The 13,522-nt window shown below is 36.7% G+C and overlaps 1 protein-coding gene across 6 annotated transcripts in view; it reads left to right on the plus strand.

Moving 5' to 3' along the window:
• Positions 1-13,522, plus strand: part of RIF1 (replication timing regulatory factor 1) — a 57,402-nt gene that overhangs the window by 3,889 nt on the left and 39,991 nt on the right. For all 6 annotated transcript variants that reach the window (XM_010839972.1, XM_010839975.1, XM_010839976.1 and 3 more), the window contains exons 4-10: positions 1,450-1,546; positions 3,014-3,141; positions 3,233-3,327; positions 4,349-4,538; positions 6,291-6,383; positions 8,497-8,635; positions 10,588-10,739. In XM_010839972.1, the coding sequence (XP_010838274.1) occupies positions 1,450-1,546; positions 3,014-3,141; positions 3,233-3,327; positions 4,349-4,538; positions 6,291-6,383; positions 8,497-8,635; positions 10,588-10,739 (894 nt within the window). The remainder of the gene's footprint in view (positions 1-1,449; positions 1,547-3,013; positions 3,142-3,232; positions 3,328-4,348; positions 4,539-6,290; positions 6,384-8,496; positions 8,636-10,587; positions 10,740-13,522) is intronic.

A 13,522-nucleotide genomic window follows, 5' to 3' on the forward strand; every position in this document is an offset into this window, starting at 1 on the left:
ATCTAGGTTGGTCATAACTTTCCTTCCAAGGAGTAAGCGTCTTTTAATTTCATGGCTGCAATCACCATCTGCCGTGATTTTGGAGCCCAAAAAAATAGTCTGATACCATTTTCCACTGTTTCCCCATCTATTTGCCATGAAGTGATGGGACCAAATGCCATGATCTTCCTTTTCTGAATGTTGAGCTTTAAGCCAGTTTTTTCACTCTCCTCTCTCACTTTCATCAAGAGGCTTTTTAGTTCCTCTTCACTTTCTGCCATAAGGGTGGTCAGATCAGATCAGATCAGTCGCTCAGTTGTGTCCAACTCTTTGCAACCCCATGAATCGCAGCACGCCAGGCCTCCCTGTCCATCACCAACTCCCGGAATTCACTCAGACTCACGTCCATCGAGTCAGTGATGCCATCCAGCCATCTCATCATCTGTCGTCCCCTTCTCCTCCTGCCCCCAATCCATTCCAACATCAGTCTTTTCCAATGAGTCAACTCTTCCAATGAGGTGGCCAAAGTCCTGGAGTTTCAGCTTTAGCATCATTCCCTCCAAAGAAATCCCGGGACTGATCTCCTTCAGAATGGACTGGCTGGATCTCCTTGCAGTCCAAGGGACTCTCAAGAGTCTTCTCCAACACCACAGTTCAAAAGCATCAATTCTTCGGCGCTCACCCTTCTTCACAGTCCAACTCTCATATCCATACATGACCACTGGAAAAACCATAGCCTTGACTAAATGAACCTTTGTTGGCAAAGTAATGTCTCTGCTTTTGAATATGCTATCTAGGTTGGTCATAACCTTCCTTCCAAGGAGTAAGCGTCTTTTAATTTCGTGGCTGCAGTCACCATAAGGGTGGTATCATCTACATATCTGAAGTTACTGATATTTCTCCCAGCAGTCTTGATTCCAGCTTGTGCTTTTTCCAGCCCAGCGTTTCTCATGATGTACTCTGCATATAAGTTAAATAAGCAGGGTGATGATATACAGCCTTGACGTACTCCTTTTCCTATTTGGAACCAGTCTGTTGTTCCATGTCCAGTTCTGTTTCTTCCTGACCTGCATACAAATTTCTCAAGAGGCAGATCAGGTGGTCTGGTATTCCCATCTCTTTCAGAATTTTCCACAGTTTATTGTGGTCCACACAGTCAAAGGCTTTGGCATAGTCAATAAAGCAGAAATAGATGTTTTTCTGGAACTCTTTTGCTTTTTCCATGATTCAGCGGATGTTGGCAATTTGATCTCTGGTTCCCCTGTCTTTTCTAAAACCAGCTTGAACATCTGGAAGTTCGCGGTTCACGTATTGCTGAAGCCTGGCTTCTTAATCTTACTCCCTTTTAATCTACTCAAGGATTTGCTGATTTTTGCCATTAAAATATAATTTTGTTTCTAATCAACTTTTCCATCTAAAAATTCATTTGCAGTTGTACTTATTTGTAAAAATGTGGTTTTGTTTTTGTAGACTCACATTGCCAGTCAAAACTCAGAGCTCAGTAGTGCTGCTCTACAGGCCTTGGGGTTTTGCTTATATAATCCCAAAATTGCCTCTGGATTATCAGGTAGGTTTGTTTTGATGGAATATTTTTAGAGTTTATAGTTTGATATTGTTAAATGTACTGTTATTTCTCAATTTCACAACCTGTAGTTTAGGGTTTGCTTTTGAGAATGAGTCTGTAGATTATATCATTAGATTATATCATTGTAGTAAAGTTTCTTAGACATAGCTCTAGCTTTGATAACTATAAAATTTGTTCTAAAAGAAAATACAGTAAGCCTATTTTAAAATGTTGAGAAACCATCTTGATAATAAACATACCTGTTTTGGAAGTTTATAATTAGATAGAATTAATTTTGGGAGGTGGATGGGTCATTTATTTTATACAAGCATGTGTTAAGGAATTTGCTATTAGAAAAGTTCTTTTACATAGTGGTAAATTAGATAATTTGGAGCTAAAAGTGGTAATGAAAGCACAGGATCTGATGCTCTTCTGAGTTTTATAGCATCCTTGACCCTCTGCATCCTTGGATGCAAAACTCATGGAGATCTCAGTACTACACCATTTCATGTAAGGGACTTGAGCATCTCCTGGTTTTTGATATTCCTGAGGGGAAGTCCTAGAACCAATCCCCCATGGATATCAGGGGAGGACTATAATCCTAATTGTTGCTCTGTAAGTAGCTTCTCATAGTATAGGTATGGGGATGATCTTTAGAGATGGATAATTAGGAATAGGGAATAAAGATATCAGAAAGTTGTTACCATCTTTTTTTCCGAGGGAAAACTTTCCACTTATTTAATATACAGAAATGTTAGCAATCTGAAGTAGGAGTTGTTCATTTTGTAGCAGAGATACAGGATTTATAACATCTTGCCAAAAATTGACTCGTACGTTCAAACCTAATCACTCAGTTTAGTTGTGTCCAACTCTTTGCCATCCCATGGACTGTAGCACGCCAGGCTTCCCTGTCTATCACCAACTCTCAGAGCCTGCTCAAACTCATGTCCATCAAATTGGTGATGCCATCCAGCCGTCTCATCCTCTGTCATCCCCTTCTGCCTTTAGTCTTTCCCAGCATCAGGGTCTCTTCAAATGAGTCGGTTCTTCACATCAGGTGGCCAAAGGGTTGGAGTTTCAGCTTCAGCATCAGTCCTTCCAATGAATGTTCAGGACTGATTTCCTTTAGGATTGACTGGTTTGATCTCCTTGCACACCAAGGGACTCTCAAGAGTCTTCCCCAACACCACAGTTCGAAAGCATCAAACCTAATAATAAGATCCTATAGAAATATTTTAGTTGAAAAATTATTGATTTCATGTCTATTATCTGTTTTCACTGAGTATACATTCTCTCTGACCAGAATTTTGTGTTTTGGGGGAAAGTTTGATTATTAGCAGAAGTTTTCTGGTCCTTTTCTCTGGATATGCATTTAATTTTAATGACAATGACAATTATTTTTATCTGTTAGGAATTTTAAAGGATGTAAAAGATTCTGCATAATTAAATTTTTTTTTGCTTGTTTTTCAGAGATAAATATTCAAGAACTGCTTTCAAAACTGAATGATATTGTTAAAAGTTCAGATAAAAATGTACGTACTAGGGCACTTTGGGTGATATCCAAGCAGACGTTTCCCACTGAAGTCGTTGGCAAAGTAGTGAGTATAGTTTTTGTATGTCTTCTTAACTACATGCCACTTAAAAAATAGAGGCTTACTTGATTTGTGTTTGTTTGTTTCTGTCTTTCAGGTTTCTAGTATCATCGACTCACTAGAAATAGTATTTAATAGAGGAGAGATGCTTTCTGCTGTTGTGGATTATGAAGCATTAAATGTCATTATAAGGTATGAGTTTGGATACTATACAAATTAGAATAGTTTCAGTAATTTAGAATTGAAGGAATAATCTTTTGGGACTTGAAATTGAGTTAGACATTGAAAGAAGGAAATGTCTTCTAGACTAAAATTCTCAAAGTAATAGGAAGAGGAAAGTAGATGTGCATTAAGTTACCAGGTTTTTTTTATTTTTACTGAAATAGTCTTTAAAATATCTCTGTTAAAGTTTTTGCAAAAGTTTAAAAAATAGAGACTTTTAAGTTGGCTATAGCAGGTAATTTGAAAGTGAAAGTGGTAGTCACTGAGTCGTGTCTTGACTCTCTGTGACCATATGGACTGTAGTCTGCCAGACTCTTCTGTCCATTGGATTCTCCAGGCAAGAATACTGGAGTGGGTTGCCATCCCCCTCGCCAGGAGATCTTCCTCACCTGGGGATGGAACCTGGGTCTCTTGCATTGCAGGCAGATTCTTTACCACCAGGGAACCCGGTAGCAGGTACTTAGGAAAGCATTAAAACAATTTCTAACAGCGGATGAGGGGAACAGGGAAATCTTCTATCTTCTTCCTACCCATCCTTGCCTTTCACAATGGGTATGCTGACAACACAAACTATTGATGTGCTTTATCTTAACTTGTTTTTCATTCTTTAGTTGAAACTGTTCTTTAGTTGTTGAGCTATATGCTTTAACTAGTATTCTGATGCCCTGATTGATGTTCACAGTATATCATGGTTCTCTAGCTGTTCTCTCCTATAAGAATATAATTTGTGTAAAAATAATTACTAAAGTTTTTTAATCTGAAGAAAGATGATGTGTTTTCATTATTTGAAAAATTTATTAAAATAGGGAAGTCTACAAATTATGTTAGATCTATTTTTGTGTGTGTGTGTATTGTAGATAATATTCTAAAATAAATGGACCATACTGTGCATATTTCTGTGTACTGTTTACTTTCCCGGTAGTTTAGACATAAAGGTAGTTTAGAAATAAAACTACTTAAACTAATTTAGTCATTGATTTCTCTATTACAGACTAATTGAACAAGCCCCAGTTCAAATGGGAGAAGAGTCAATTAGGTGGGCAAAATTGGTCATACCTTTACTGGTTCATTCAGCCCAAAAAGTACATTTGCGGGGAGCCACTGCTCTAGAGATGGGAATGCCTTTGTTGCTTCAGAAACAGCAAGAAATAGCATCTATCACAGAGCAGCTTATGACTACCGTAAGTAATACTTTTTTGGATATTGCACTGTGAGGTTTTGCACCAAGCATAGGACTCATATTGGTGTAATTGCACTATGATCTAGGAAGTTCCTCTTTGAATTAAATTTAAGAATTGCTTGAGTTAATATCACCCACTTCTAATTACGGTAAGGAAAGGAGCTGTCTATTCAGTGTTAACTGCAATCCTGGCATTTTATTTCATCCATAAAGAATGAAGAAATTGCATTTTTGGAAAAGGGAGAGCGTTATCTGATTCATCGCTATCTGGATTGTTACAGCATAATCCCAGGAGCTACAGATTTAAGGCATAAAAGTGCATGTAGTGTGTACAATTTCCCATTATTATTTGCCCAAAGTTTTAGGTTTTTCAGTCTTTCTTGTAACATTTATTGAGTACCTGTTATGTACTGGACATTGGTTTAGGTACTGTGTATATAGCAGTGAACAAAAGCAATTTGTTTTGGAGCTTATTTTTTAGTGGGAGCAATAAAAAAGTATGTAGTACATTTAGGAAAGAGATTATGGGAAACAGTGGGGACTGGATGAAAGTGCTTTCCAAGAGAAAGGGTGATGTGGTCAGAGAAGGAAAAAGAATAGGTGATTTGAAGGGGTAATAGGAGTTAGCTAATTGAATGATGAAGAGTAAACTTATTCAAGTTAGGAGGAACCGTGGAAGCAAAGGCCTTGTTCTGATGTGCTAGGTTGTGTTTATCAAACACTGGGCAGTGTGATAGAGTGAATGAGGATGAGAGGGTAGAAGATGATGCAGAAACAGGGCCAAGCCACATAGGACCTTGTAGACCATTGTAAGCACTTGGCTTTTATTGCTTTATTGCTTGGTTTTAAAGCATCTGGATTATATTGAAAACCATATTTGAAGGTTTTGAGTCTATGAGTGATATACGTACAGACTTGGCTTTTAAGGGGATCCCTCTGCCTATGTTGAAGAAATTCTAGGCAGGGGTTGCATAGGAGCAGGGAACCCAGTTGGGAGATAGTACAGTAATCCAGGCAGAGGGGGAGACGTCCACATTCTAAAACCTGGGGTTTTGTTTTTTTAGTTTTTTAAAATTCAGGATTCCTCATGGTAATGCCTGAGCTAAAAGTAACTCCAATGTTTTTGTGAGATTTTTAACTGATAAATATTTATTAATTTTTTAAGAGCTTATATAGGCAGTCCTTGAACAGCTCAAGTTTAACCCGTGTATAATTTATAATTGACCCTCTGTATTCGTGGTTCCTCTGTGCCTTTGGATTCAGCCAACCACGGACTGTAGTACTGTGGTATTTACTGCTGAAAGATACCCAAGTGTAAGTGAACCACACAGTTAGTAACACACTTTATTCAAGCGTCCACTGTATAAGATTCTTAATAATAAATTTGAACTCAAATTTTCTCAGATGTATTACCCATGAAGCTATTAATGTATTTTTTAAGTTAATAGAGAAGTTAAAACATTATCATTTGAACTCTGATGATATGCATGCTGAAGTGTTTTAGGGGAAAGTATATTGGTAGGGGAAAAGAAAGCTATATTGATGGATGGAAGAATGGCCTGATAAGTGATAAGACAAGCATAGTAAAAATGTCCAAGCATATACTTGGACATTTACTATAAACTGTCAGCTTTGCTATATGTGTGAAACTTCCTGATAAAATATTGGGAAAAATTACTTGGCTGAGACAATCAATGTAATATTGCATTCTTTTCAGGAGTCTTTTGGTAAATACTTTTGCTTTTGTTTTCAGAAATTACTTTCAGAACTCCAGAAACTGTTTATGAGTAAAAATGAGACTTATGTGTTAAAATTGTGGCCTTTATTTGTCAAACTTCTTGGGAAGGTAAGTTCACAGTTAAGGTTTTTATACACACCAGACCTTTTATTTTCTTAACTTTACATAGTATAGTTGATCCTCATTATTTATGTGTGCCATATATATGAAAATTGACCTACTTATTAAAATTTATTTGTAAACCCAGTGTCAGTATTTGTGCTGCTTTTGCAGTCAATTGTAGACATGTAGAGTGGCAACAAATTTGAGTCTTACATGTACTCATGCATGTTCCAGTCTGAGGTTGAGCCAGGGTTATGTTCTGCTTTTTTTGCTCTAATTCTCAATGTCCTTTAAACAGATGTCCATTTCATGATACATTTGGTGCCACATTTTTCATGTTTTGCACTTTTTCTTGGAGATTTCAGTTTTAAATGGCCCCCAAGTGTAGTGCTGAAGTGCTCTCTGGTTGCTAAGTAGAGGAAGTCTGTTGTGTGCCTTAGGAGAAAAAGCGTGAGTTATAGTGCTGTCTGCTGTGAGCTCAATGTTAGTGAATCAAACTGTATATATTAAATAAGTTGTCTTTAAACCAAACACACATGAAGCAAGATTGTGTGTCAGATGGTTGATGAAAATGTGATCAGAGGCTTGTAGGAAGCTAATCCTGCATTTTCCTTAGAAGCCATGGCACAGAATTTGCTAATACAGTATCAAGGCAACTTTATAGAACATAACTAGTGAATAATGAGAATTGACTGTATATTCTTTATTTAAGCCTGGTTTTGAGGGGGAAGTTGTGATTTTTTTGTGTGTGATAAGCATAATATTTATCATAACCATCCTAAGGTATACAGTTTAGTGATATTAAAAGCATTTACAGTTGTGTAAACATCATCACTGTCTATACCCAGAACTTTTTTGCCATCCCCCCAAAAAACTGTACATGTTAAATAAGTAGTGGCTCCCTCTGCCCCTCTTCCGGCAGCCCCTTGTAACCTCTATTCTGCTTTCTCTCTGAATTTATTTGCTAATTCGTAAGTTTTGATCTTGGTTCCATTTTGAGTTTATTTTTGTATGTAGAATAAGACAAGGATCCGGCTTCGTTTTCTTGCAGGTGAATACTCCAAGCACCATTTGTTAAAAAGACTGTTCTTATTGAATGGTCTTGGTAATCTGGGTAATTCTTATTGGTTATCAGTTAACAGTATATGTGAGAGTGTTTTTGGAATCACTTTTCCATTGGTCTGTTACGTTTTTCCTTAAGCCATTACCATAGCTTTATTTTTGGCGGCTGCATCATGTGGCATGAGAGATCTTAATTCCCCAGTCAGGGGTCAAACTCATGCCCACTGATTTGGAAGCATGGTGTCCTAACCACTGGACTGCCAGGGAAGTCCTCACTACCATACGCTTTAATTACTGTAGTGTTGTAGTAGGTTTGGAAGTCAAGGGAGTTAGTCTTCCAACTTCGTAATTTTTTTTTTCCAAAATTGTTTTGGCTAAATGGGATTCTTTTATAATGAATTTTTGAGAGTAAGCTTTTATTTCTCAGTTGGAAAAGGACTTTGGAATTTTGATAGAAATTGCATTGGACTTGTAGATTACTTTGGATAATATTGCTGTTACAATGATATTAAATCTTCCTATTCATGAACACGGAATGATTTTCCATTTATTTAGGTCTTCAAATTTCAACCGTACTTTGTAGCCTTTAGTTTTTCATCTTTGATTAAATGTATTTCTAAGTATTTAATTCTTTTAGGTGCTAATTCTTTTAGGTTATAAATGGAATTGCTTTCCTAATTTGCTTTTTAGATTGTTCATTGCTTTTGTGGAGAAACAACTGATTTTTCTGTGTTGGTCTAGTATTCTGTACAGAGAGCCTGGTGGGCTACAGTCGTAAGAGAGTCAAATGAGACTTAGTGACTAAACAACAACTTGTACTCTGCAACATTGCTGAAAGTATTTTATTAGCTCTAGTGGCTTTCTTAACAGTTTTTGTGAATTTCTAAGCCAGTTTTTTATTTATATTCTGTTCAGATTATGTGTGGATTGTAATCACTTGTGACTCTTAATGTTCTATCCTGTGTATTTTTTTATTGGAATACATTAGACGAATGTTAATAGTGCCTATAATTGTTTCAGGCAAGTAAAAAACTTCTTAATGATTTTTCCTTTTTAGACCTTGCATCGAAGTGGGAGTTTCATTAATTCTCTGTTACAGCTGGAAGAACTGGGATTTCGTAGTGGAGCACCCATGATTAAAAAAATAGCTTTTATTGCTTGGAAGAGTTTAATAGATAATTTTGCTTTAAATCCAGGTAAGTAATATTTTAAGACTGATTTTTGTTATGAGTTTTACTTAAGCAAGATGAAAAAGCTTTTTTTTTTTTGGACTTAATACTGAATATTTACCTATCATTGAGTATTTTAGGGGAATAAATTTGTAGCTAACAATAGAGTTTGTAAAGGCCAGGCATTATTGAAAATCATAGGTATAAAATTTACACTCTTTCAAAAACTGAACAAAGTGACATGCCATTTGTGGTTTTCTTAGTACATTCCAGCACTTACTTGAGCATTTATGTACTTCTCAGTTATCATAATAGACCTCAGATGGTAAATAGTAACACTTTCAGAACGATTAAGTATTATCAAAAGTCACAAAGCCAGTAGACTAGAGCAAACAGTTGTGATTGCTGTGGAATACAAGTATCAGTGACAGAGGAATTTTTTTTCAGGACCTTTAAGAATAGCACCTAATAGTGGGTTAACATTAATATATAGGAGTGATTCCTTTTGATGTTTCTTACCCTTATCTTTTTATTATCCATTGGAAGTGTTTAATATACGTATGAGAAAGTATTTTTCCCATAAGTGAGAAGTATGAGTCTGCCTGTGTAACTGTAGTTAATCTTGGATGTAATTGATAGTTTATAAGATATGCTAAGTAATGTTGATTTCATCCTGTTTTCCCTTGCAAAGACTATTAATAATCCTTGTTCCCTTTGAAAATGTGCATTATTTGCATTAACTACAACTACTTTTATTGAAAATATTGGCAGGCGTATATTTTAATTGGAAATGTCACCGTTGTTGATAAGCTCTCAGTGTGAGGTACTGTATTGTTGAGGATTAAATCTACTGAAATTGTATATCTTTGAGTTAAAGAATAAAATGGGAGTGACTTGAAGATCAATAAAATGCTATCTGATTTGAAATAGGTCAAGATCTAGAGAGTCTGACTGATACTGTGTATTCATGAACTCATTAAGGAATCAGATGCTTGTCTTTCTCTTGTCGTTGTCAATATGCTTTTGTTGCAGCCTATAGGAAGGAGGGAAGGCAGAAGGGGCAAAAATGAACTTCTTCCCAGAGAGTCAACAGTCTATAACAAAGTTTCAGAAATTCCACGTACGCTTCTGCTTAAATCTCACTGGGAGAATGGCTAAATGGGAGACTAGATAAAGTAGTTCAAAAGTAGACACCAATTCTAAATAAATGTGAATATTTAGATAATATATCCTAAGTCTCATGGCACCAACAGTTAAAATGTTTGATAAAAGAAATAACTAGTAGATTTTTTGAGATTTCCCTAGTGGTCTAGGAATTAAGACTTTGCCTTCCAATGCAGGAGATGCAGGTTTGATCCCTGGCAGGGAGCTAAGATGCCACCTGCCTCGTGGCCAAAAAACAAACCCAAACATAGAAGCAATGCTGTAAAGAGAAAAAAAAAATTCAATAAAAACTTAAAAACTAATAAAATTTTTAAATGACAGCCTTTTATGAGGTAAAAAAATATGCTCTATTTTGTGATCTATAAAATGGGGATAATGAGAATACTCAAGCAGTTAGAGTTACTGAACATTTTAGCATTTAGGCTGGGCAGTTTGTTGTGAAGAACTGCCCTGTGTGTCAGTGGAAGTTCAGCAGCATTCCGAGATGCAGCCCACTAGATACCAGTAGTGCTCTCTATCCCTGCCTCCCAGTTGGAACAACCAAAAATACTGCAGACATTGCTGAATGCTGGGAAAGTCAGCCCTGGCATAGGGTATCTAATAAATATTACTGTTTTTTTTTTTTTTTAATAAGTCTTATTAAGTATTGTGACCTAACTGTATGTCAGCATGAAAATTTTGGGGCGAATAGGAATAGCCACTGACTAAAGAATTTTTTAATTCTCTTGCTAAAGTAAAAGACTAATTGCATGCTGTCATAAAGTTTAATCTTTAGCTCTTCAGTATTTTCACTTGGGTGTTTCTTTTCTTTTAAGAAATACTGTGTAGTGCAAAAAGACTGAAGTTGTTGATGCAGCCTTTGAGTTCTATCCATGTGAGAACAGAAACTCTAGCGCTGACAAAACTAGAAGTCTGGTGGTATTTGTTGATGAGACTAGGACCTCATCTTCCTGCTAATTTTGAACAGGTAACATTACAAGTGTTGATTATGATACTTGATGTGTTTTTTTTAGTAGTATGTTCTTAAAATCCTACCAGTCTAACTTTCAGTGCTTGGCAGACCAGCGGACCATGTTATATATAAAAAATGTTTTTCACCCTGACACAGAACTTGAGGTCATTTTCCTTAAAGGATATTCTCCAGTTGTCTGAAATGGACCTCTACAGCCTTTTTAATCAGTAGACACTCATATGTCTGTTCTTATTCTAGAGACATTATGAAAGATTTTTTTAAAGGAATTGCATATGACTTGGAATATAATTGAGAGTAGAGTCAGCATTACTGAAATAGAAATCATGTGCTACACTGGGTAGATGATACAAAGTTGGAGTAATTCTAATTTTTAAATCTCTTTCTAGGCTATGTAGTGATAACCAATCATTTAATACCCTTGTAGCTTTTCATTGTTACACATGAGTTTATTCCTTTAGATTTTGATATCTTTGCTGGCATTTAAACTTGTTATTTTGTCTAAGTTAAAAAAGGGTAGCTCTGATAACTACTCTTATTTATTTTTAATTTATATTTTAATAATTTTATTTTTATTTTTGTGCTGGATTTTTGTCGCTTTGCATGGGCTTTCTCTAGTTGCAACAAGGAGGGGCTACTCTTTGGTGTGTGGACTTTGCATTGCAGAGGCCTCTCATTGCAGAGCACAGGCTCTAGACGAGTGGACTTCAGTAGTTGCAGCTCATGGGCTCTCGAGCCACAGGCTCAGTAATTGTGGTACATGGGCTCAGTTACTCCACAGCATGTGAAATCTGCCCGGACCAAGGGTTGAACCCATGTCCCCTTCTTTGGGGACAGATTCTTATCCACTCTGTCACCAGGGAAGTCCTTAATTTATTTTTTATTAAAGTGTAGTTGATTTACATGTATTAGTTTCTGGTGTACAGCAAAGTGATTTAGTTACATATTTTTCATATTTTCCATTATTACAGGATACTGAATATATTTCCCTATGCTCTACAGTAGGACCATGTAGTTTAGCCATCCTGTATTTAACAGTTTGTGTCTGCTAACCAAGTGCCCTGTCGAGTCCACCCCCACCTGCCCTCCCCCTTGACAAACACAAGTCTGTTCTCTGTGTCTGTGAGTCTGTTTTGAAAGTATGTTCATTTGTGTCATTTTATTTCCACATGTAAGTGATACCGTGTGCTATTTGTCTCTTTTTGACTTCACTTGATACGATAATCTGTTGGTCCATCCATGTTGCTGCAGATGCTATTATATTTCATTTTTTTTATGACTGAGTAGTAGTCTGTTGTATACATATACCATGTTTTTTAATGCATTCATCTGTTGATGGACCTTTACATTGCTTCCATGTCCTAGCTATTTATTACAAATAGTGCTGCTCTGAACATAGGTGTGCATGTGTCTTTTCAAAGTATAGAGTTTTGTCCAGATAGATGCCCAGAAATGGAGTTACTGGATCAGATGGCAACTCTATTTTTAGTTATTTGAGGAAATTTCATACTGTTTTCTATAGTGGCTGTACCAATTTACATTCCTACTGACGTTGTAGGAGGGTTCCCTTTTCTCCACATCCTCCAACATTTGTTGTTTGTGGAGTTTTTAATGATGGCCATTCTGACTGATGTGAGGTGGTACCTCCTTATAGCTTTGATTTGAATTTCTCTAATGCAGTTAATGAAATTGAGCATCTTTTCGTGTGCCTATAGGCATGGAAAAGTGTCTGTTTAGGTCTTCTGCCCATTTCGATTGGGTTTTCATTACTGAGTTGTGTGGGCTGTTCATACATTTTGGAAATTAAGCCCTTGTTGATTACATCACTTGCAGATATTTCCTCCCATTTGGTAGATTGTCTTTTCGTTTTGTTATGCCTTCCTTTACTGGGGCTTTACTATACTGAGTACATTTAATTAGGTCCCATTTGGGATTTTTTTTGCTTTTATTTCTATTGCCTTGGGAGACTGACCTAAGAAAACATTACTATAATTTATGTCAGCAAGTATTTTGCCTATGTTACTTTCTAGGAATTTTATGGTGTCCTGTCTTATACTTAAGTATTTAAGCGACATTGAATTTATTTTTGTGTATGGTGTAAGGGAGTTTGCTGCTGCTGCTGCTAAGTCACTTCAGTCATGTCTGACTTTGCAACCCCATAGACGGCAGCCCACCAGGCTCCCCTGTCCCTGGGATTCTCCAGGCAAGAACACTGGAGTGGGTTGCCATTTCCTTCTCCAATGCATGAGAGTGAAAAGTGAAAGTGAGTCACTCAGTCGTATCCAACTCCTAGCGACCCCATGGACTACAGCCCACCAGGCCCCTCTGTCCATGGGATTTTCCAGGCAAGAGTACTGGAGTGGGGTGCCAATGCCTTCTCCGAGGGAGTGTTCTACTTCATTGATTTACATGCAGCTGTCCAACGTTCCCAACAGTACTTACTAAAGAGACTGTCTTTTCACCATTGTATATTCTTTTCTTTGTCAAAGATTGACCACAAGGTTTATTTTTGGGCTGTCTATTCTGTTCCATTGATCCGTATATCTGTTCCTGTGGCAGTTATCACACTGTTTTGATTACTGTAGCTTTGTAGTAGTCTGGGAAGGTTATACTCCTGTGTTATTTTTATCCTCAGGATTGCTTTGGCAATTCTGGGATGGTTCCATATGGCTAATTTAATAGCAATCCCATTAAATTGTTTTGGGTAGTATGGCTATTTTAACAATATTCTTTCAGTGCAAGAGCATGGGATATCTTCTCATTTTTTTTTTTTTTTTTTT

The sequence above is a fragment of the Bison bison genome, unplaced genomic scaffold (genome assembly GCF_000754665.1).
Source record: "Bison bison bison isolate TAMUID 2011002044 unplaced genomic scaffold, Bison_UMD1.0 scf7180017864139, whole genome shotgun sequence".
Lineage (NCBI taxonomy): Eukaryota > Metazoa > Chordata > Mammalia > Artiodactyla > Bovidae > Bison > Bison bison.